This window comes from Carettochelys insculpta, chromosome 16 (genome assembly GCF_033958435.1).
Source record: "Carettochelys insculpta isolate YL-2023 chromosome 16, ASM3395843v1, whole genome shotgun sequence".
Lineage (NCBI taxonomy): Eukaryota > Metazoa > Chordata > Testudines > Carettochelyidae > Carettochelys > Carettochelys insculpta.
This window is the reverse complement of record NC_134152.1, coordinates 14,461,353-14,486,819: the sequence shown is the minus strand read 5'-3', so window position 1 is coordinate 14,486,819 and position 25,467 is coordinate 14,461,353. Positions and strand designations below refer to the sequence as shown.

General features: G+C 41.5%; 1 protein-coding gene across 5 annotated transcripts in view; it reads right to left on the bottom strand.

Annotated features, from left to right (window-relative positions):
* CLEC16A (C-type lectin domain containing 16A) overlaps positions 1 to 25,467 on the bottom strand; it is a 247,372-nt gene that overhangs the window by 163,346 nt on the left and 58,559 nt on the right. For all 5 annotated transcript variants that reach the window (XM_075010592.1, XM_075010588.1, XM_075010590.1 and 2 more), the window contains exons 10-11: positions 6,393 to 6,621; positions 2,619 to 2,748 (exon numbers count right to left, since the gene is read on the bottom strand). In XM_075010592.1, coding sequence (XP_074866693.1) covers positions 2,619 to 2,748; positions 6,393 to 6,621 — 359 coding nt within the window. The remainder of the gene's footprint in view (positions 1 to 2,618; positions 2,749 to 6,392; positions 6,622 to 25,467) is intronic.

Below are 25,467 nucleotides of genomic sequence, written 5' to 3'. Positions count from 1 at the left end.
ATGGATTAAAGTATGAAATGCTTTAATACGAACAATAAAGCACAAAGTAAGAAAGGAATACAGCTCCCCTCCTCTCAATACTTCCACATATGCGGTCCTCTATAAAGGCACATTTATTGCATCTATAAACAATTTGCCCATTTCCATTCAACTATCCAAGCATTAGCTAGAACCCACAGAACACAGGGAATACAGACATGAGTTACTAGTTTCTCTCCTATCTTTATCTATCCTCACACAAAAACAGCACAGAGGGAATTAAGAACCTGAGCCATCATGCTTTCCTTAGTAGCAATGTGAACTTGATGCTCATATATGTTATGTTCTTTCCCCAACAACTGTACTATGATTCTAGGTACATCAGTGCAGAACTAACAAAATCTAATTTGTCATTTGACTACAATTTAGGTAGCAAATATTGTGTTGTCAAATATATTTCCCAATTATTTTTGCTCCCAGTAATAATGATTAACAGGTGTTCTATTTGAAGGATAAATTTGGAAATGTTTTTTTAATTTCTGCAGAAGTCCAAATTTTAGTATCTCCCCCAGTGTTAAATAAATGTTTATGCATATAGGAATTCTATTTATCCCAAAATTGATCGGCCTTAGCATTCAGATGCCTAGCATTGTAAAACTTGAAAAAATAAAAGTTTAATTACATTGACTATCATTAAATTTAGTGCTTTTAAAAGCTGAATTTACATTAGATACTATTTAAAAAGTCAACATTTGCCAATACTGACCACCCACAATTACAACACTCTCCTGCAGTACATCATAACTTTTGGTAAGTGCAGATTTAGCTATGACATTTGCAGTGACTAGTTGGAGTGGATAACTAGGAAAGAATAGATTCCTTTTAAACAGAACATTTTTCAATACAAAAAAAAAAAAATCAAAAATCAAATCTCTTTGTAGGGGCAGAGGAAGATACAAATAGTGTTTACAACACTAACTGAGGTGCCAAAAAATCCAAGAATTTACAGTTTGTTCACTTAGTAATGGAATAATCACTAAGAAAAAGTTTTGTGTGGTATTTTATTTTTCTAAGTCTAGGAATACTTCCCTTATGTATGTGATATTATCTGCTCTTGCTTTTAGACCTGCTGCATTTCTGCACAGATGACATTTGAACAAAGATGCAGGATGCTGTTAGAAATGCAAATAGGTGAGAAGGTGTTATTTTGCATTTTGAAAACTTTATCTTTTAAGTTCTAACACATTCAGGCACTGTACTTAGTGTTATCCTGGCCAACTTCATTTTATGAGAACCAGTAAGCCAGAATATCTTGCTCAATCACACTTTAAAAAAAAACATGCTGCCCACACTTGCTAGTTACTGTAACCTTATGTCCCATTATTGTTACTCATCTCTACACTTCATGAAGCCCTACAATGTGTTGTGTCTTCTCTCCATTTAGAATGTAAGGCTATGGAACATGAACTGTTTTATGCTTGTCCCACTTGACAATTTGACAAGGCAGGAGAGGTACTCTCTTCTACATGATCTACTTATGTTGGAGAAAGAGACAAGTTCTCAAGCTTACACAGAGCATTTCCCTAAGAAAAAGCTCCATGTAAGCTTGTCTTTCAACAGTAGGAAAAAAAAAGATGACCTGACCCAATTTGTCTAATATTCTGAGATGAACAAGGCTGCAAATTGCAAACCACTTGGATGATAAATGTTACTATGAATATGTTCTGTTTACTAAAATTCCTGCTGATCACCCCAGCACATAAACCACACTACTGCAGAGTTTGGTGACATTTAAAAGTCACTTACCCAACACAGGAAAAAAAGACCAAGCAGGATACTGTAGAGCTATATCTACACTAGAAGCATCTGTCTACAGAAGTTACTGTTGAAAAAAATGTTCCAACAAAGCTTCTGTCAACAGATCACATCTACACACAAAAGCAGATTGATCTTTTGGCCTGCTTTGTCGACAAAAGGACCCTCCGGAGCATCTACTTGGCTTTTTTGTTGACAGTTTTGGTCAACAAAACTTATATTTGTGTGTAGCCACTCCACGAGTTTTGTAGACAAACCTCTCTAGTGTAGAGGTAGCCTAGGACAAAAACTATCATAACTCTAATTTTTTTAACAAAATTAAAAATCATTGACATTTTACTAATTCTTTTGAGATTTAATACAATCAAATGGGAAGAATAGTGGATGTTTTTCATAGTTATAGTTTACCAATTGTTAGTAGCAGTGCTTTTTTTGTGTCACTACTTGGCAGTACTGAGTACTGGCACCTCAGCCATCCCAGACAAGTTGCAAACCAAAAAAACATATAAAGCACTTCCCCAGAACAGATGGTGTGTAATATATACTGCTTCCTATTCTGGTGTAGAACAGTTCTGTATGTTGCAGTAAGACAAGGCAGCCTGTCAGGCAGGCAGGCAAACTGGACATAACAGCCTCCAGGGAGTGAAGCAATTGCTTCCTTACTGCCATACTTTTTATCTGGACATACACAAGTCAGCAACTCAAGTTTAAGGGAGATGTCTGGATAAGATAAAAGTAGGGGTGAGGGAACAAAAATTAGAAAAACAAAATGAAGAGAAGTAGAAAGAAGGAACCCGGTTAGGTGAATTGCATTTCCTTCATACCTGCTCCAGTGCATCACTTCACTACCAGAGGCAGCAGCACTCTTTTCTTCATCAGTTGTATTTTGCTCTGTCACAGCTGACATAGATAATTCTGATATCTTACACCGTTCCATGATTACCATCTCTATTTCTGAAAGAAACAGACAAAATAGAGTTTTTACAGGAAGATGTTAGCTATTTGAAGTATTCTTAATGCAAAATGTGAAAAACAGGGATTTTAAAATGTTTTCCATGTAAAAATGACAATGCTCATGTGTCAATACACACAGAGATCTTTCTGATTTCTCTACTATCACCACGAAATATTAAAGCACATGTCTTATAAGATTTTAAACACCATCTGTAGAAAATGTGCTTAGGGGCTTCATAAATAATTACAACATCAATTCTGAATATAACACCCTTTACAGAAAAATGTTAAGTGAAAGGCATTTTAACAGCATTTTACAATGGCTGGTATTTGCCAAAAACCTATTTATATTTTCAGTTATCTCAGGGGACTTAAGTGATAAATTGTTTGTTCTACATCAAACATAACAAAGCAATGTATATACAATTGTTTCACATTTTATAAAACGTACAATAGCACAAAGAGGAGGCAGAGGGGAAAAGTATTTGGAATTTAAAGGAGTACAACTGTGACTGTAGTAACTAATGCAAACAAATTCTGTTTAAGGCTAATATTTTAGGTTCAGAGTATGACCCTATTACCTTTGAAAGGGTTTCAATACTTAAATTGTCTATAGAGACACTTTCTCCACAATATTGAGAAAATTCAGTTTTGGCAAAGCTCTGTAAATTTCTTTAAGGGCAGGCTACAGAAAACACTGATGTAAAGACTTCCAGCAAACATTCTGTGCACTCAGGAAACTTCTAACACACTTCTCCAACAACCCACTCTTCTCCTACAAGGATCTGTGGTGCTTCACCAGTGATGTTAAAACATCATTCCCTCACAAACAGCAATGGCGGCTCTACGCTGTCATTACCTTTAGTCACATAAAAAACCTCTCATTGCCAGACAGCAGATAGATCCACCAACTCAGGGATCAGCAACCTTTCCAAGATGGAGTGCGGGAATTTGACCTTTGGACATCAAGTACAATCCGAGTGCAGATAACACTTTTAAAAGTCACTAACAGTCCTACTTACAACAGCTTCCTTAATAAGTAAAGTAAGATGCAGAGCTTTACCATTTCTATGACAAATGATGGGATATTGGTCAGGACCCAATTCAGCAAATCACTTACATGTGCTGAATTACCCAGTCAATATCCCAAAAGTCAAGGGCAATAAGCAGGTTGTGGAAGTTGAGCACCTGGTTAACATGATCTGTGGAATCAGGCCTCTGTTCTGAGACTGGGGCTGGAGGGGGCAAATATTTTAATAGTAAGTAATCATTACAAATCACTACGAGTTGTAGGTGGATTCACGTGTCAGCAAAGAGAAGAAGCCACTTTCCAGCTGGTGAATCTGCCCTTGAGTATAAAGGCAGCTGGAAATAAGGCAGGCTGAGCATGCAGAGCCAGGGAGCAGCAGACTGAGGATGCCTGCTGCCCTCCATAAAGTGAACGATCCCTGTGAATAGGAATCTATCAAGCAGAATCCACACTAACTGCTGCCAACTGATGCTTTGTAATCACTTCCCCTCACTGACCCTTTTCTCTCTAGTGCTAGAAAGGACCATGCCCATAAAGAGAGACTTTCAGTTCCTGAAAATTTGAACTTTCTAAGCTCTGGCTCACTTGTTTACTTCCCTAATGACCGTGTGGTCATTGGTAGCAGAGTCAGGAGGCAGACATCTTACACACACACAGCAGCTGAGAAGCTCGATCACAGCTGAAGTGGGCAGAGGATAGGGGTCCAGGCATCCTTCCCTGCACACAGTCTTGCTTGAACGCAACATCTGCACGTCACTCAAGTATACTAAAAATTGCTATTTATTACCCTTAGAGCACACAAAACTACCATGCCCTTACACGAGGAAGCCTGAAATTAAAAAAAAAAAACAACTTTGGGCCACCATTTGTAATATAGCACTAAAGTGCAGTAGGATTTTGACTGACACGGCCATGAAGAAGCAAAACTAAAGCATTTTCCTGACAATTTCCAAACCTCTGAATCTTGTCCCTGGATCCCTCCCTCCATAATACTCAGACATATTTTTCAAAGGCAGACACATTGAGAATATTCCCCTCCATACACATTTATAACCATCTACCTTACCTCAGAAACAAAAACAGTCTCTACCAGGTAAGAGAAAAACATTTGAAAGGGTGAATTTTAGAGTAACACTCATAAGAGGGTACATAAAGAAGTAACTTAAATGGGATGGGTGCCATTCCTGCAAATATCAAAGGTGGTGAATTGCCCTTACAGTGTGTAAGATAATTGAGATCTCTGTTAAGCCCCCAGTTAAATACATCAAACTTGCAAATGAATTCCAGACTAATTAGTTTCACACATCAAAATGCAAGCATGATATGAAAGGGGTTGCAAAGAAATCATAGCATGGGGTAAAATTGTACTATGGTATTGGTGTCCTTAGATGCCATGTTGTCACAAATGTCTCATTTTATGCATAAAATTTCCTCTTTTTATATGCATTTTCCTCAACTACAAACTTAAAATAATGAAAGCAATTGAAGAACATGCTTTACTGGTGCAGCACCCAATACTTGCTAATGATTCAAGCATGATAGTTCCATGAAACAATTAGAATGCACATAGATCAGGTAATTAAAACAAACTGAGGAATGTTTTTCTTTAAATTTGCACAATAGGCACAGGTAGAGATGTGGTAATCATTGGCAGAAAAGGGTTTCCTCTCTGCCAGTCAACATAGAAGGCTTGGCTTTGGAAGGGGGACTTTTTAGCCCCTTTTGCTTCTCCACTAACAAATGATGCAGACATGTTATTAAGTCTTCTTCAAACACTAATTATATGCAACAGAGAGAAAGACGTGCTAGTCTATATACTATCAAAACAAAAAAGCAGTCAAGTAGCACTTTAAAGACTAACAAAATAATTTATTAGGTGAGCTTTCGTGGGACAGACCCACTTTTTCAGACCATAGCCATACCAGAACAGACTCAATGTTTAAGACACAGAGAACCAAAAACAGTAATCAAGGTGGACAAATCAGAAAAAAAAATTATCAAGGTGAGCAAATCGGCGGTGGCGGGGGGAGGTCAAGAATTAGATTAAACCAAGTATGCAAATGAGCCCCTATAGTGACCCAGAAAGTTCCAATCTCCATTCAAACCACGTGTTAATGTGTCGCCCCTCTACTCTCTGATTTGCTCACCTTGATAATTTTTTTTTCTGATTTGTCCACCTTGATTACTGTTTTTGGTTCTCTGTGCCTTAAATATTGAGTCTGTTCTGGTTTGGCTATGGTCTGAAAAAGTGGGTCTGTCTCACAAAAGCTCACCTAACAAATTTTTTGTTAGTCTTTAAAGTGCTACTTGACTGCTTTTTTGTTTTGATGATTATATGCAAATAGCTATAAACTGTGCTTGTGATTAAAGGCTGGATGTCATGAAAGAAACTGCAGTTCTTCATTTTCCACCAAGTTAAACAGTCTTTTTCTAAAAATTTAATTCTGAGGAAGTGTTTAAAAAAAATAAGCAAGAATCATTGACAGTGGAAACACTTAATGATTCTGTTTATTTGACTATGCAACCAATATAAGAAATTAACAAAAAGCATACACTAGATAATTAAATTGGCATATATAAAGTTTTCATGGCTTTCTTTAATTGGTGCACTCACCTTCATTTTCTGCACTTGCCTTGATGCCTTTTGAACTACCCTCTGTACCTTTGCCCTTATCTGGGTCTTCCTGAGTATCTTCAGGTCCTTTCTCCTCTTCCTCCTCTTCACCAATATTTTTATAGTTTGGTCTTTTTTGCAACCTCTTCTTTCCCTTCTGCTTGTTAATTTCAAGAGATCTCTCCAGTGTCTCTGTAGGTTTTATGAAGCATCTTACACTTGATTTTGCCTATAAAATTTAAATGGTATCTTTTTTAGCTACAAACTACATCTATCCATTTTATGCTAAATTCTGGAATAAACTTCAGTTTGCACATGGCAAATTGCTATTTACAAATCTATTAAGCATTTCACTTACATATTTCAAACACAGTTTACAAAGGTGAAAAAAAAGGGGGTGGTCTCAATTTCATCATCATCATCAATAACCGTGGGCTCAGTGCCCATTGGTGTCTGATGCTTCTCTCACTATTTCCTTCCAGGTCTCAATTTAGCAAAACCTGATTTAATCAGTAATTCCAAGTCATCTATAAAATAAAAGTATTCTAACCCTAAGGACTTAGTAGCCTTAGGAAAATGACCATTTTGAGATAAGAGGAGACTGAGATCTACCAAACAGGACCATTTTTAAAGCATGTACTATCAAGAAAAAGATTCTCCTTGTTCTTTGCTACACAACGGCATGCAGTGCTAAAACTAAATCAAGTTCCACCAGTGCTATGAACTGCAGCAGCAACTCTCTGAATTAGACTGTGCAAAGAGGAGAAAGAAAGAGAGAAAGCAGTCAAAAAGGACTCAAACAAAACCCTACTGTATCAGCAGAAATGAGTAAGATAGTAAAACAAAGCAGAAGTGAGAGTGAAGAAAACCCATTAACATAAAGCAGCTTTTAAATAAAACAAAGGTACTCTTTTCATCTCAGTGTGTTCAATGAAACACACTAGTGATACCTCTAAGCTCTTTTTAAACTTTTAAAGAGAGCCATGATGTAGCCAATAGTAGTTTTCATACCAACTTCAATTAAGTACACTGTTTTCACTTAGAAGAATGTTTAGAGCTACATAAAAAAAAAATCTAAAAAAAATTTAGAAAAAGAAAACGTGCATACAAATTCAGTCAAAAACTGAAATATCCTAGATGTTTATGTACACAGCAAACTCAAGCTTAATGGTAAACACTAAAAATTAGTAACAGCTCATCTGCTGATTATGTTAAAGATGACACTTACGATACACTTCCTGTCTGCTCATATTCTACATACAAAATGGTGCCAAGAAAAATAATTTGCACGTGAAATGAAGATCCCCATTTTCGAGCACTTTTTGGCCGTGTCTACACTAACCCAAATTTTTGAAATGGCCATGCAAATGGCCATTTTGAAGATGACTAATGAAGCACTGAAATACTTGTTCAGCGCCTCATTAGCATGCGGGTGGCCACAGCACTTCAAAATTGCTGCGGCTCACTGCCGTGTGGCTCATCCAGACAGGGGTCCTTTTCAAAAGGACCCTGGGAACTTCAAAATCCCCTTATTCCTATCTGCTGAATAGGAATAGGAAAGGACCTATAGGAAATAGGAAAGGACCTCTGCCTGGATGAGCCGTGTGGCACCGAGCCACAGCAATTTCGAAGTGCTGCGGCTGCCCACATGCTAATGAGGTGCTGAATATGTATTTCAGCGCTTCATTAGTAATCTTTGAAATGGACATTTGCATGGCCATTTCTAAGTTTTGGGATAGTGTAGACGTAGCCTTTGATTCATTAAAATGTGTTTGTTCTAACCAAAAAGGTATCAACATCTCAGATGTGATTTAACTCTCATATAACAGGAAGTTATTTTCCTTTCCTGATGTAATAGATACATAGGTACAAGTAATAGTAAGCACAGCTCGACGACTAAGGACAATATGATTCTCTTGGCCCAGTCCATCACTATTAGCAATCTGTCTTACTCCATGATGCTTCTACTTCCATCGCCATCATTCCCTCTTCTCCTCACCATTCCCCTGCAAACCTGTAATAGTTTTACAGGACTTGTCTACAACCATGAACCAGCCTGCATCACAGGGGTGTAAATTCTAGTACACATTAGCATGCCACACATTAACAAGCCCACGTGGATCCTGCTGGCGCACAGTGAAAATTCTATAGTGCACATAAATGTAGTCCCATTTCAGACAGAACTCCATCAACAGGCGTTAGGGAACTATTAATGCATGCCAACATTATTTACATGGGCCAATTAGTGCATGACACACTAGTGCATACTAAAATTTAAATCCTTCTGATCAGGACTACAGCACCAAATAAACAAACCCTAACTGATTTAATTTTGTCCTTCTCTGTACTCCCAAAACGCCTCCACAGAGCTAGTTTTCTAATCTTATTTTGTAATGTGACTGTGGGTGGCACATATTATAAAGAACACAAAGTCATGGCTTTCCTCATGCAAACCTACAGCGTAGCAAAACAATTTAAGAAAACACTTTTGTCCCCACAACCCAAAAAATATGACAAATACTGTAAATAGGTTTGCTGAAAGCAAAAAACAAGAGTAATTTGCTACGTGAAAAAAATTGTTTCAGACACCGTAATTTCACAGCTTCCACGGGCATTATTTCAACAGTTAAAGCAGCGCTCACATTTCAGAGTCCACATAGTATCAGTATGAAAAAACCCACCACATCACCACCACCACTGGAGTTAGCGCATACTGACTCCTGTCATGTGACAAGGGTATGAAACTTTTGTAAATTAAATTATTCTTGCAACTTGCATCTCACAAGACATTCCCATAAAGAACAAGAAATTCCTCCCTTTTTCTCACGCCTCTTGTAACACAGAAAAAAAAAGGACTAAATCTAGTGTTTTCTAAAACTTCCTGTGTTGCAGTTATATCTCTGAGTAAAAATAGATTTTTGGGAGTTTAAAGAAAGATAATGTTCTGTTTAAAAGTCAAATCCTTATGCTGAGTTTGTCATGATAAAGGACTCCTGTACCAAACTATTTATTATTGTGGTAAACAGCAAAGGGTGACCTGGCAAGGTTTGAATCAGCTTTCTCTATTGCAAATCCTTACTTGAACCTTTTGGGGATACAAATTGTCCTAGAGATCTTGCCAGGCATCCTTTTCATGATGTTTCACCACTTTTCATTGACATTCTGGAATAAACGGTATATAAATTTGGATACAAAGTGAAAGAATAGTTTGAAAAAAAAAAAATTTTTTTTCTTTGAGCCAGAAGGCTTGAGTATGTACATTATTTACCCTGTTGGTTTGCCCCTCCATATTAATTTCAAAATACAAATAGCCATTAAATTCTCTGCACCAGAATATATAAAATAAAGAGAGATCTGGAAATCTACTGATCTGAGTTTTGTGTGTGCATACAACATACATTAAATCATTTGTTCAAATGAGATCAGCTGCTTGAAAATAACCACCTCCACTAGTACACAAATGCAAACTGTGTCCTAGATAAGATTATCTATGTCCTACAAACAGGGAATAATTTATTTATTATGTCTTTGGCCCTTCACAATTAAGAAATAGTGTCTCCAAATATTCTGCACAGCATGTGCCTTGATATGTTCAAAATATGTATATGTCTTCAGCTACATTTGGGGGACAAAGCCCTGTTTACAGATAAAATAGCTATACTCCTAATACTATAAACATAAGTTCAGAGCAGCAATTAATTTAGAAGGCACATAAGGTAACAAGGTTGATACCAATTTTAGGTTAATGTTAATTCACACACTTAAGTAATTATTCACATATTTGCATTTTGGGTTTGTTCTTTTGTAATATGTGCTGCTAAAGCAAAGCAATATTAGTAACTTCATATTACGAGAAGGAGAAAGTAGGTTAAACAAAAACCAGGAAACCTAAAACAGGTACCATTGAACCACATCCGAATCATAAAGGAAGCAGATCTCACTAACAACCTTAATGTGACTATTGCCAAACTGTTAAACTCCCTGACTTCACATATTTAATTCCAGTTACAAGAAGAACATAGAAAAAGCTTCATTTTAATACTGTCCAATAATAGGAAGTGTACAGAAAATAGTTACCTCTGCGTGTAACTTCTTCCTCTCATTTTTTGAGAGCTTGCTACAGATTGATATGGGGTATTTGTTCACACCCACACAATTTAAACAGGTGCAGTCAAGAAAAACTTCCTTGGATAAGTTTTGCTGGTGTTTGAACACTTAAAGTAATAAGCATTAGTAACTGCTGATCTGTTTAGAGCAGATCACAAGTGTGTTGTGCATCTACGATAGGATTACAAGGTGTCCAGTTTTCACATCAATTTGAAAAGGGGGCCTCGCAGTCTCTTGTCAGATTTACAGGCAGGACATGAAAATGTTCACTTGCTGCAGGAAGGGGGAAGTGTCAGGGCATCAGCCCATACCAGCCCTGTTCAACTGGTTCTGCCTCTTATCTGCAGGCACACAGTCCCCCTTAAATAGTACCCTTGAGAGTCTAGAGGGATCTGTAGCTCCCCTAAAGTTTACCTTCTGCCCCACAGGATATCACACTTTAAACAGGCCTCAAGTATATGTCCTAGCTTTTTGCTGCTCCCAGAAGGGAGTTTGTTTATAAATCAGAGGGCAGCAGGATGGTTAGTCCTGTCATTCAAGTAAATGAAGGCTTCTTTGTTATCATGAAAAAATTGCCAGATACTTCCCTTAAAAGATAGGGCGGAAAAAAAGTAGGCACAAGTTGTGATGTGATCCAGAAGTTTACAGGGGCACTTACTGTTCAACTTATTTATAAATATACTTGAAAAAGGGGTAAGTAGTCATGAGGCAAAATACGCAAATGATATAAAATTACTCAAAACAGTTAAGCCCAAAGCTAACTGCAAAGGGTTACAAGGGTGACTGGGCAACAAGGGCAGACTGCATTTATCAACACTGAATTCCAACTAACACACATGAAAAAATATAATCCAATCGTGTAAAAAAATGACAGGGTTTAAGATCGCTGTTACCACTCAAGAAAGATCTTTAAATCATTATGGATGGTTCCCTGAAAATATCTGCCCAGTGTAAAGTGACATTCTAAAAAGCTAACATTGGAAATCATTAGGAAATAAAAGATAAAAAGGCAGAAAATATCACATTGCCTTAAAGCCATGACATGCCTGTACCTTGAATGCTGCATAAATATCTGGTCGTGCCATCTAAAAACAGATACGTTAGCTTTGGAAAACATACAGAAGAGCAAGAAAAATTATGAGGAGTAAGGAACAGCTTCCACAGAACAGATATTAACAAGACTGGAACGTTTGAGCTTGGAAGGCTATGTCTAACAGTACAAGATAAATTGGAATGTCTTAATATCTATTTTGTAATGCTGGATTTTATTATTTGAATCTGATTATCCTCACCTCCCCACATGTTCCTCACAAAGTTGACTTATTGCTACCACGCTCAATCGGCAAGCCAACTGTTGCAGCAGTGCATTGTGGGAACCTATCCCGCATTTCCCTCGTCCCTGTAGCATTCTGGGTATTTTTGCTGGTATCTGACATTATCTTCCCGCATTGCACTGCCCTCATTCCCCTCCTGTGGTAAGCAAATGTTCATTTTTCCAGGTGGAAAGAAGGAAAAGCAGGGCATCAACAAAGATCTCCAAATTAACAAGAGCCTCTTTATTCCAAAACTGAATTGCTTTTTAAAACTATAGCTGTAACTGAATTATCAAGGATTTTATAAAAATCAGCATATCTGTGTGTCTTCTCAACTGACCATCCACTGACTGTCCTCCCTTCCCTGAATCGCATCTGATCCCTGAAAATAATACAGGGACAATGAAAAGAATGGAAAGAGAGTAAATAGTAAAGATCTGGAAAAAAAAAAGTTGTAAAGGAAAGGATTTTTGGGTTCCCAGTCCATTACACAGATTCTATGCAATCTGTATTCTCAAATGGCCCTCCACCAACTGTTCCCTGCATGAAGGGTTGCAAAGTTAGAAGAGGATCGAAAAGGTGAGGAATAAAGATTTTTGTCTTCCCTCTTCACTACACAGACATTGCCAACATGGAGGATGGGGCTCACCAGATTTCATTGCCATTGTGGGGTGGTTTGGCATTTGGGAAGTTGAATAGCCAGTCAACATGGTCCCCAAAAATCTGTTTTGGCTTTGAGATGCAGGATCCATGGCTCAAGAGCCACATGAACCATTCCCCCTGGGTGGCCCCAGCAATTCACAGCCGCTAGAGGAGACTTCCTCCCAGCAACAGATAGTCCCCTGACTCCTTGTTGAGGCAGAGGGATGGGAAAGTTTCAGCGGGGGCCCAGTTGATGTATTCTCCCACAGGTGGCTGTAAGCCCCCAAAATTTGTAAGCCATCGGGGAGACTTCCCCACCAGTGGCAGAAACACCCCAGAAAACTTAGTTGCCAGGAGACTTCCCCTGGCGGCAGAAAGGCCCCAAAAATATTTTTGGTGGAGAGCCAGTTGAAGCAGTCCTCCCACATGGCTGCAAGCCCCCAAAATATCTCAGACGCAGGGGGAGACTTCCCCCCAAGTGGCTACAAGCTTCCAAAAATCTTTCCCTCCTTTGGAGCCCTAACCATGTGCAAGCCAGCACATGGTGCTGCCTGGCAGCATGGTCAGCACTGAACGGCAGCATGTCCTGTTATTGGGTCGGGGGCTAACCACGTAATGTGGTTGAGTGTGGGAAAGACCCTGACTGCGTGGTGCCTGTGGGGGAGGCATGCACAAATGTAAACCGCTGAGAAGAAGTTTCTCAGCCACTTATAAAAGCGCAACCCCCACAATAGCCTTGTTGCCATGTGGTGCAGCGGGGCAGCAACTGGTGCCAGGCAACACAGAAAAAAATACCAGGTGCAGAGCCAGAACCACAAACTCTGTGCAGGAGCTATTTGTAATGGATAGATGCGCTCACAGTGCTTATAGCAAAGAAGGAAAGACGTTTCTCATCAGCCTCTCGTACAAACATGACCCCACAGACACAGGCTTCCTGGTCCCAATTTGAAATTCATGGTCTTCCTGTTACTTCATTCTTGTGCACCTGAAGAGCAGCAGCCAAAGTGGAACACTGAGGGGCATTCTGGGTTACATATGGGACACCTCTGGAGGTTAATAAATTCAATTTTAAGATGTGGAACTTCCACACTGGCCTTTATTCTAACTTTTAAATTCAAACTTGACACTACACCCTACAAGTTCCAACAATATTATATCAATATTAGTGCTCCCTAAATCGAGCTAATGGTATTTACAGTGAAGACAATTGTGGTAATGTTGAGCTAACTGCCTTAAATTCAAATTTACCTTGTAGTATAGACATAGCCGAAAAGAAATGACTAAAGAGTAGGGGGGTATGTTAGAGGTCTAGAAAATCATGAAAAGTATGAAAAAATAGAATAATGACACGTTATTTACTCCTTCACTAACATAACACAAGAAGCTCATTCAATGAAATTTATAGGCAGTAGATTTAAAACAAACAAAATGAATTATTTATTCACAGTTAACCTGTGAAAGTTTTTATCAGGGGATGGTGAAAAGGCCCAAACTATCAAAGGGTTCCAATAAGAACCATACAATTTCGAGGAGGATAGATCTACCAGTAGCTTTAAGACAGGATAGGCAGTGATGGTGTCCCCAGAAGGTGGCTCATTTGATGATTGCCTCTTCTGTTCATGTCTTCTGACGCATCTGGCACTGGCCACTGTTGGAGATGGGATACTGGGCTGGATGGACCATTGGTCTGACTCAGTCTGACCATTCTGTTCTTATACAGAGTTGAAATGTGTCTGCCTTTGTTGTAACCAACTAGATCCCTCTCCTCACCCAGAACAGAGGGGACTCCCAGGAGTCCTGACCATCTCTCTCTCCAGAGTTAGTAACAAAATAAGAATACAGTTGAAAATTTTAAGGCTATATTTTTGTAGTCACCAAAATATGCTAAACTATTTCCATTACAAACCCTAATTTCCAGAAATTAGTATCATAGCACTGTTGTCAAATGCATTTTAACTTAAATTTTACAAGTCCAGCCTGTTAGCTTTTATGTTTGAAGGGTAATTGCCAATTCCCATGTTGTTTCCTCAAAGCTATTTTTTGTTTTGAAATTGACTAACCTGTGTAGTCCACAGGCAAGTCATCACCATCTCATTAGATGGCACTGAAAAGCGTTGACAGCTCCGACTATATCTGCATGGACCCTATTTATTCTTTATCTATCACTGGAAGATTGTACTTCTTGCATTCCATACCCAGCTTCATAAATCAGACTGGCAAGGATCAAGGAGATTGAGGAAACAGGTTTTTTTTTTGTTTGTTTGTTTTAAACTATAATCTTCCCTGTGATCTTAACCAAAAAAGGGACAGGCAATATTGGTCAATCATTAGCAAGACTGTCAGAATCAAGCGTTGGTTTCCTGAGCAGAGGATGCAACAAAACTTCTTCAAAAGAAGCTGGCACCCTATCCTCCTCCTACCCAAAATGGATCCAGTACTTTCCTCACTGGCCTTCACTAGCCAAGAGAACATAGATCCAAATGGCTGTACTGGTGTAGAATATCCACCATATCTGTGGTTTGAAAAGACTGATGGGGCACAAGTCTGACTGCTTTTGTGATAAAGTAGATGCAAACCTCTTAGATGCTCACAATCAACACAATTGCTTTATGCTCTACTAGGCACTCTTACTACAAACCTCTGGCTCATTTTTGTAGCCAGAATACTTGAGAACAATTTTCAGATTCTCTTTCTAGCCACATGAAGTGCCACTCAGTTGATCCAGTACTTTTACTAAAAACAATCCCAGATGTCCTCAGTTTTGAAATACCCAAAATATACATTTAAAAGTGGCACACTGTGCCTAGACAGTCTTTGTGAGGCAATTATTTCACCATCATTTCAACTAACCGCCAGTTTGTGCTACATAAGTAACTAGGAAAGCTTAAGTCTTTAAAGACATTTCAAATACCAAGAGAGCCAAAACTGAACTGAGGTGCTGTCTCTAAGACTCAAGATAAAATTGCATAAGCATTGCTCTTCAATAAATTGCTTGTGTCCATTCCATTGTAGGTGTTACAAGTGTCCATGTGCACATTTACCAGAGACATCTGCCTGTCCATATCTGTAGAGTCGGCTGTAGCACCCTCCGGCATATCATGCTCATGTGGCAGTACATCAGGCACCTCCAGCCCTACACCCTCTCAGTTCATCTCACAGGACAACTCCAACAGAGGCCTAGGAGGGCAGATAATGGAATGGACACGACCAACACATCTCAAAGACCAACAGTTACAAAAGATAAAGATAAGTAACAGTATTTTCTCTGGGTGTTTTTTCCCCATCAATTGCATTCTAGGTGACTCTCAGGAAGTATCTATGAAGGTGGGCTCAGAGTTCACCATAGGGAGCCTTTGCAGCACTGCCCAATTAAAGCCAGCATCACCACAGTCCTGCTGGGTAAGTGCACAGTAGAACGTTAATGTATGAACAGATGACCAGGTGGTAAATCTACAGATACCCTGGATAGGAACTTGGTTCAGAAAGGTTGTCAAAGAGGCATGCAGTGACAATTGCCAGGGTGGCCCCTTCACTTGATCACAGCAGAAGTGATGCAGGTGGAGATCAAAGAATAGATGCTTTGGGCAGATAAAGGGTGACCCTTCAGCTTGTCAGCTATCACAACATACAATTGTAACTAATGGAATGTCTTAATCCTGTTAACGTGGAAAGCTAGAGCCTTCCTGACATCCTCCTTGGGAAAAAAAGCCTGATAAGTAAATGTCCTGGCTTGAATGAAACTAGGCCCTGGTCTACACCACAAGGGTTACTCCAAATAACAGCTATGACTGGCATTGGTTTGTGTCCCCAGCTGGCACGGCACAGACCTGGTGGTCTGGATTCTGGGCAGCATACTGTCATTTCTCACCTGTGGCAGGACCTCACATCAGTACTGGACAGAGTTCCCTTCATGGCCCTAGCTTTGTCAGTGACTCTTGTCTCCTATGCTCTGTGTCTGGGGTGGGAAGCCCACCTAGGCGATCTCAGTACAAAAGGTCATTGGTCTCATCACAACTGATCTCTGCATACGTGAGAATTAAGTGTGGTTTGCCTAGTGCGCCAAGCCTCCCTGACCCATTCAGGTCTTGGTGGTTCAGGTCCTGATGGACAACACAGCAACAGTCTGACATACTGACAGTCAGGTCATTGACCCCTGCCTCTGGAACTTCTGCCTACAACATGATATCCATCTTGTAGCCGCTCACTTCCCATGGGTCAAAAATGCTTTGGCAGAAAGGATCTTCCCATGTTGCCACAATTGGTGTATCCATTCCAGAGGAGGCACTTCCATCTTCCACAAGAGAGGAACTTCCCAGGTGGACTTGTTCACATCCCGACAGAACAGAAAATGCTACATTTGCTGCTGAATTTGGGCAATAGACAGATAATCTCTGTCAGATGTCCTTCTGCTCCCATACTTCTGGGCTTCGATGTTCACCTTTCCTCTGCTGCCATTACTGCCATGGTCCATAGGAATATCAACCAGGACAGGGAGAAGGTTGTTTTTATGGTGCCTGCTTGGCTGTGCCAACAATGGTTCAGCACTTTGGATCTCTTGGTAGCAACTGCATTCCAGCTGCCCCTCTGGCTGGATATGCTGCCCCAGAATCAAGACAGTCTTCTGCACCAAGATGTGGGTAGCAACCTAGGCAGCAGTGATAATGAGATTGTCTAGTTCAGGATTCTGACCAAAAGGAGAAAGGAGAGCAGCAAAATACAGACCCTGGATGTCAGAAAAGCAGACTTTCACTCCATCAGGGAACTGATGGGCAGGGTCCCCTGGAAGCTAACATGAGGGAGAAAGGAGTCCAGGTGAGCTGGTTGTATTTTAAAGAAATGTTACTAAAGGCACAGGAATGAACCATCCTGATGTGCACTAAAAAGCAAATACAGCAGGCAACCAGCTTGGCTCAAGAGAGAAATCTTTGGTGAGCTTAAACACAAAAAAGGAGGCTCACAAGAAGTAGAAACAGACAGATGAGCAGGGAGCAGTACAAATATATTGCTTGAGCATGCAGGCATGTAATCAGAAAAGTGAAAGCGCAATTGCAGTTGCAGCTTAGCAAGGGACGTGAAAGGGAACAAGAATGGTTTCTACAGGCATATTGGAAATAAAGGCTGGTCATGAAAGGTATGGGCAGTATTGGATGAGGGCAGTAAACTAATGATAGGTGATATGGAAAAAGCTAAAGTACTTAACGGATATTTTGCCGCTGCCTTCACAGACAAGGTCAGCTCCCAGACTGCTGAACTAGGCAGCACATAATGGGAAGGAGGTGGGCAACCCTCAGTGGAGAAAGAACAGGTTAAGAGCTATTTAGAAAAGCTAGATATACACAAATCCATGGATCCAGATGTAATGCTTTCAAGGGCACTGAGGGAATTGGCAAATGTCATTGCAGAGCCTTTGACTATTATCTCTGAAAACTTGTGGCAATTGAGGGAGGACCCGGACAACTGGAAAAAGGCAAACATGGTGCCCACCTCTTAAAAAGGAAAGGAGATTCCAGGGACTTCCAGAACAGCCAGCTTCACCTCAAACCCTAGACAAATCATGGAGGAGATCCTTGAGGAATCCATTTTAAAGCTCTTGGAGAAGGGGGAAGTGATCAGAAATAGTTAACGTAGATTCACTAAGTGCAAGTCATGGCTGCCCAACGTGACTGTCTTCTGTGATGAGGTAATTGGCTCTATGAATATGGGGAATGCAGTGGACATAATTATACCGTGACTTTAGCAAACCTTTTGATACAACTCCCAACATAATTCTTGCCAGCAAGTTAAAATAGTATGAATTGGATAAATGGACTGGAAGGAGGATAGAAAACTGGCTACACCTCTGTGTCTGGTAGGTGGCTGGCAACAAGCAGAGTACTCCAAGGGGGAGAGTTTTAAACACAGGAGGATAGAGATAGGGCCCAGGGAGACCTAGATAAACTGAAGGATTGTGCCAAAAGAAATCTGTTGAGACTCAACAGGGATAAGTACAGAGTCCTGCCTTTAGGACGGAGGAATCTCAAGTACTGCTACAGCCTGGGAACTAACTGGCCAAGCAGCAGTCCTGCAGAAAAGAACCTCGGGACTATAGGAGATGAGAAGCTCAATATGAGCGCCCTTGCAGCCAAGAAGGTTAATGGCATATTGGGGTGCATTAGTAGAAGTATTGCCAGCAGATCCAGAGAAGTGATTACTCCCCTTTATTCAGCACTGGTGAGGCCACATCTGGAGTACTGCATCCAATACTGCCCATCAACCCCCAATTACAGAAAGGACGTGGACGCACTGGAACGTCCAGTGGAGGGTGACAAAAATGATTAGGGCCTGGAGCACGTGACTTATGAGGAAAGGCTAAGGGATTTGGGCTTATGGTTTGACTGAGCTTCATCTTTGTCTTGTTTTATTTTGATAAGTACTCACAGTTAGGGGTAATGGTGGGAAAGCATACACCAGGGGTGCATTCAAATTTATTATGAATGCATCCCCCAGAGACTGTGGTCCCAGAGCTGCCCTGGAGTAATAGTTTGGGCATTTTTTGTCACTGGTGGTGAATAAATGTATTTGGGGTATTCCAATCATTTGATCATGGTTTTCAAAAAGCTTGGGTTGACCTCTCATTTACAATTCTGAGTGAAGCATCTGCTGTGATTGACCACAAGTATAGGCTTTGACCTGGAAAGTAAGTTGCTGTCAGGGTAATATTGTGTGGGTTGCACCATTCCCATAAGCTTATCACCTCCATACACAGTGGGTATGTAAACCTTTTTGTTACATTGTCTGCGAGTATTTGTATTGACCTGCTTACTATGAGGTGCAACAATCATTGACATGCCTTGCAGACTGCTCTTGAGTTCCTGTAGGTTCACATGTAACCTAGATTCCTCTTGAGACCACTGTTCTTGAGCTGTGTGTTTGTTAAGGTGAGCTCCTGATCCCACTAAGGAAGAACTTGGTGTAACTGAGAGCCGGGAGTGTGTTCTGGAATGTTACTCTTCTGCACAAACTGTTGTGTACTGTCCACCGGCAGAGAGAGTTCTTGATTTTCGAAGGTGTAGAGAGACTTTTCCTTATGTGATCAAACTAAGGGCTGTACACAGTACATACCAACTCATGAATGGGCCTCATGTGAAGCTGTGCACGTTGTATGACGAATATGTTGGTGGCCACATGGCCAAGAAGTTGAAGACAGGTTTTTGCTGTTATCTGAGGATGCTTTTGAATGGGGTGTACTAAGTTTATAAAGGTCTGTGCTTTCTGTAGTGGTAGAGATGCTATGGCCATTATACAGTCCAGATGGGCTCCTATCAATTCCAACTATTGCATTGGAGTAAGTGTACATTTTTGAAGATTAAGCTGTAGGCCAAGCTTGTCAAAGAGGGCTCTGGTTGTAGAAACTGCATTCCAGGTGGCTACGTATGAGTCCTTTCAGAAGGCAGTCATAGACATAACTCTATATTTATTTCCATCTTTCATAGGTATGCTGCCACTACCACCCCCAGTACCTTGGAAAAGACTCTGTGGGCAGTAAATAATCCAAAGGGGACCACTGTACATTAAAAATGTTGGTTGCATATTGCAAATCACAGAAATTGTCTGTGCACCAGATGTATTGCAATGTGAAAATATGCATCCTGGAAGTTGAGTGTATCCAGCAAGTCTCCTTTCTCCAGGGCAGGTATTGTGAAGAAGGCCACCATTTTGAACTGCTACACGCAGATATCGTGGTTGACAATGGCAGATCGAGGCTACCTCTTCCACATCCCCTGCCCCCCAGTCTTTCTGGATGTGAGAAGATAGTGGAAGTATAAACCCTTTCTCTTGTATTCCTGTGGGACGTGATCTACAGCTCCCAGTTGTATTAGGTGTTGTAACTCTTTGGTAAGGGTCTCCTCATGAGATAAGTCCCTGAAGAGGGATGGGTAGGCGCGGTGCTTGTAAAAGGGTAACAGATGCCAGTCTCTTCCTGAAAGGTGTGTTGGGTTTTAGATGCTGACTTTGAGATTTTAGGCTGTACTTCCCTCACCCAAGCCCTCAAAAGATCTGGCAAGATGTAGATGGCTGTGATGGTGCTGGGTAATCAGCCCATTGACAGTCTGTTTTGTCTCTGCTTGCATCTGTTGTGAAAGTGTGGCTGGTTGGGTGAATGGTGTTGGTTTGTGTCTCTGTTAAAATAGCTCCCATTTCCTCCTTGTAACAGCGACGTGTCTACCCAACATCTTGAGGGTGGATCAGGAGTCCTTTAAAGTATGAAGAGCATCATCAGTGACTCTGAAGGCTCTAAACTTTTTGCAAAGAGAAGGTCCTCAGCTGTGGCCTGTACCTTCTTCAGGAAGCCAGACAGCTGGAGTTATGACCACAACTGCATCCATCTCCACCTCAGTTCAGGTGTGCACATTTTTAATATATAAGGCAACCCTTCCTACCTGTTGACCCTGCCTATCCTTCCTGAGTAAGCTGTACCCTTCTACACCAATATTCCAGTCATCTATATTATCCCACCAAGTCTGCGTGATACCAATTATGTCAGAGTTATATTTATTTATCAGGACTTCAAGTTCTCCCTGCTTATTACTCATACTTTTTGCATTTGTAGATAGTCATCTAAGATACTGATTTGCTTCTGCTTCCCATTTCTGCCTAATCCTTTTTTCTCTGCTATTATAGCCCATGATTTCTTCCATTTCCAACCCAACTACTAGGTTTCCAGGTTTTTTACTTACCTGTGGGCTTTGGTCACCTGTCCCCATCAAACTTAGTTTAAAGCCCTCCTCACTAGGTTAGCCAGTCTTGATCCTAATACTGCCTTCCCATTCCTTGAACCCCAACCCCATCCCCACTTTGCAGTCCTTCTTGGAATAGCATTCCATGACAGAGGAAACCAAAGCGCTCCTGGTGACACCATCCTCACAGCCAGGCATTCACCTCCAGGATGCACCTGTCTCTGCCTGGGCCCCTACCTTGGACAGGAAGGATTGAGGAGACCACCACCTGTGCTCCCAACTCCTTCACCCATACTCCCAAAGCCCTGTAGTCACGCTTGATCTGCTCAAGGTTACACCTTGCAGTATTATTCGTGCCCACATGGATAAGTAGCATGGGGTAGCAGTCAGAAGGTGATATAATCCTTGACAATGCCGCCATAATGTCTCGGATACAATCTCCTGGCAGGCAGCATACCTCCCAACAGGGCATGTCAGAGCAACAGATAGGTGCCTCCACCCCCAGTAGGGGTTACTCCAACCACCACTACCCTACATTTCCTCCTTGTAGTGGTGGCAGCAGACCTCTCAGCATTTTTCCCACCTCATGAAAGGATTTAAAATCATCTCCTTCTGTGGGTGGTAGGACATTATTGTGACATCTGGTTATGAGGATGATGAGGGTGGTGGTGGTGGTAGTAAAGATTCTGGTTCTGAATCATATACAGAATTGTCCATACCCTCATCATCATCATCATCAAGCTTTGGAGATGGTATTGGAATTGCTTGGAATCTGGGTTCACGAAGTATTGGTGATAATGCTTGTGGCTGCTGCATACAGTATGCAGCCCAGGGATCCCAACAGGATGAGTTTGGTGTCTCTGGCATTGGTGGTAGTAGCCATTGCTGGGATTGCCACTGTGATAGTTGTGGGGCTTTAGGTGATGAGTATCTACGAGCATCACAGCTAACAGATCATTTGCATCATCACTATCCAAGGGTCCTGCAGAACCCACTGGAGCAGCAAGAAGACCCGCATATTAGTGTTGGCATTGCAACCTGCTGTAGGCACTGCTACTGTAACCCTTAAAGTACAGGCACAATGGCGCCATAAAACTAGGTGGAGCACCCATGGGTGAATGTTGTTTACATGAATAAGAGATTACTTCATCTGGAAGTGTTAACTACCCACACTATCATTCTACTCTGGATTAAAAGAAATCTAATACTAAGAACTATGGCTGGAATACTCCATTTAACTGTGCCCAATAACCGCTGACAAAGACCAGCCCATAACAGCAAAGCTCCCCGACACAAGATAATAGGATATTTCACTTCTGTTAAAGCAAGCCTTTTTGAGTGGGTTCTTTTAAATATCCTTAAACATATTAAAAAGTCAGACTTTACTCCTATGCATAGTAGCCATTCGGTATCTGTATCCTACATACATCAATAAATTTAGACATAGGCTTAGACGGCATTTTTCACTTTTGCCATAGGAACTCCTGGTATGCTTACATCAAGAATGGACTGCTTTTTGAAAAACTAGAAACTCTTAAGTATCCAAATGCAAGCATACGCAGCAGGGAATTCAGAGGTAAGTAACACAGATGATTTGGTATTACAGTAAAAGCTAGGTTATTTGGCACCTGGAAAACTGGCACACTGAGTTAACCAGCATGCTGTGGTCAACTGCCTGGCCAGGGCCAGCTGCTGTGGGGCCAGTTACTCAGCCACTGTCAGTGAGGCTGCCAGCCCCATTCCAATATCTGGCACACTTGATTACCTGGCACCCCCAGTTCTCTAAGAGTGTCAGATAATAGAACTTTTACTGGACATAGGAAAAAAGATTAATTTAATTAATTACTCAGTGTAAGTTGCCGTTAAAAAGTATTGATTAACACATCCACTTTTACTATGGGGTCTCTCTTAAGTATTGTATTTTTATCTATAACAATGACTATTTGCTTGAAAGTTATGGCAGCCAGAGATTTCAGTTTTCCGAATGCACGGAATCCAATTTAATGACAACTGAAGGGAACTGGGAATCAAAAAACTCATGATCATTACTGTCCCTCCTGTAAGAAGCTGATATATTTTTAGAAATAAAAACCAAGAAAGAACTTCAGAATATATTACATGCCTCATTATAAAACAGCTCATTTATAACATTCACAAAATGAAAATATTACAGGGTTGTTTTTTAGAACACTGCCATTTGTACCAAATAGTTTGAAAGAGAAGTTACTCACCTGTGTAGTAACGATAGTTCTTCGAGATGTGTCCCCGTGGGTGCTCCACAGCAGGTGTTGGGCTCGCCCCGGTGCCGCAGATCGGCAATCTTCAGCAGTCTCTGTCGGGTCGCGCATGCACCGATGCGCGCCTTCAGTCACATGCGTGATCTGGTCCCCGCCAGTTCCTTGACCAACCACCCCGGATGCTTCTGAAGAACGCGAAACAGAGCTCCAAAGCGAGGAGGAACGGGTGGGTAGTGGAGCACCTAAGGGGACACATCTCGAAGAACCATCGTTACTACACAGGTGAGTAACTTCTCTTCTTTGAGTGGTCCCCGTGGGTGCTCCACAGTAGGTGACTACCCAGCAGTGACCCCAATTAAGTAGGTGGGTGTCTGCTTTATGTGCAGCTTGCCCTTGATAGGACTGCTGTTGATAGGCGTGTATCCTCATCGAACACCCGGTGCGTGGCATAATGCTTGGCAAAGGTGTCGTAAGATGACCAAGTCGTCGCTCTGCAGAGGTCTTTTAATGCGATTCCTTTGAAAAAGGCCATCGATGCTGCCATCACTCTGGTGGAATGAGCCCTGGGCAGAACTAGCAGAGGGGTCTTACTCAGCTCATAACACAGTCTTATGCAGGATACGATGTGATTTGAAATTCTTTGGGAGGATAGGCCTTCCCCATTTGACCTGGGTGCGAGAGACACCAGGAGTCTGTCCGTTTTCCGGAAGGGCTTAGTTCTGTCTATGTAAAAGGCCAAATGCCCTCCTTACATCTAGCAGGTGCAGCTGCGCCTCCTTGCTGGAGTTGTGAGGCTTAGGATAAAATGAGGGTAATACTATTGGTTCGTTAATGTGGAACTCTGAGGAAACTTTTGGAACAAAGGCCAGGTGTAATCGTAAGATCACCGCTTCTTGAGAATACTGTGCAGGGTGGCGTTGCCATTATTGCTGTGAGTTCGCTCACCCTGCGGGCTGACGTAATCGCGAGAAGGAATGTTGTTTTCACGGTAAGTAACCAGAGAGGTACCGTGGCCAATGGTTCAAAGGGTGGTCCCGACAGCGTGTGGAGGACCAAGTCCAAACTCCATGACGGTGATAGAGGTTTCTGAGGGGGGTACAGGTTTGCCAGCCCCTTTAGGAACCGTGTGACCATAGGATGGGCGAATATGGTTGGCCTTTCCTCTTTGTGTTGAAACGCTGATATAGCTGCAAGATGGATCTTTAGTGAGGATAGGGAGAGTCCGTCTTGTTTTAGCTCCAGCAGGTATTCTAGAATTGCAGTTATAGGGACACCCTGAGGAGTCAACTGCTTGGAGGAGCACCAGGAGATGAATCATTTCCACTTCTGCGCGTAAGTCCTTCTGGTGGAAGTCCTTCGACTGGATTCCAAGGCTTGTTTCACTCCCTCCGAACATGAGCTCTCTAAGGCGCTGAGCCATGAATTAGCCACGCCTGTAGGCGGAGTCCTTGAGGATGTGGGTGCACTATGGACCTCTGAGCCTGCGTGAGAAGGTCCAGCATTACCGGTAGGGGGAGTGGCTGGTAGCATGACATGCGCAGAGGAAACCATTGCTGTTGGTCCCAGGTTGGGACTATAAGTATTATGCATGCTCTCTCTCTTTTGGCTTTCTCTAGAACCTTGTGCATGAGTGTCGTGGGAGGAAACGCATACAGTAGAGGGCCCTTCCATGGCACTGTGAAGGCATCCCCCAAGGATCCCTGTCCTATGCCCGCTCTGGAGCAGTACTGAGGGCATTGCTTGTTGTTGTAAGTGGCAAACAGACCAATTTGGGGAACCCCCCATTTGTGAAATACTTGTCGGATCAGATCGGCACGGATCTGCCACTCGTGTGAGCGCAAAGCGCCTGCTTAGCTGGTCCGCCTTCACGTTGTGGACACAGAGTAAGTATGAGGCTTTTAGCATTATATTGTTGACAATGCACCAGTTCCACAACCGGACTGCCTCCACGCATAGTGCACGGGATCTGGCCCCTCCTTGTCAGCTGATATAAAACATGGTGCAGGTGTTGTCGGTATTTATCCCGACTACTTTGCCGTGCAGGTATTTCCAAAAACGT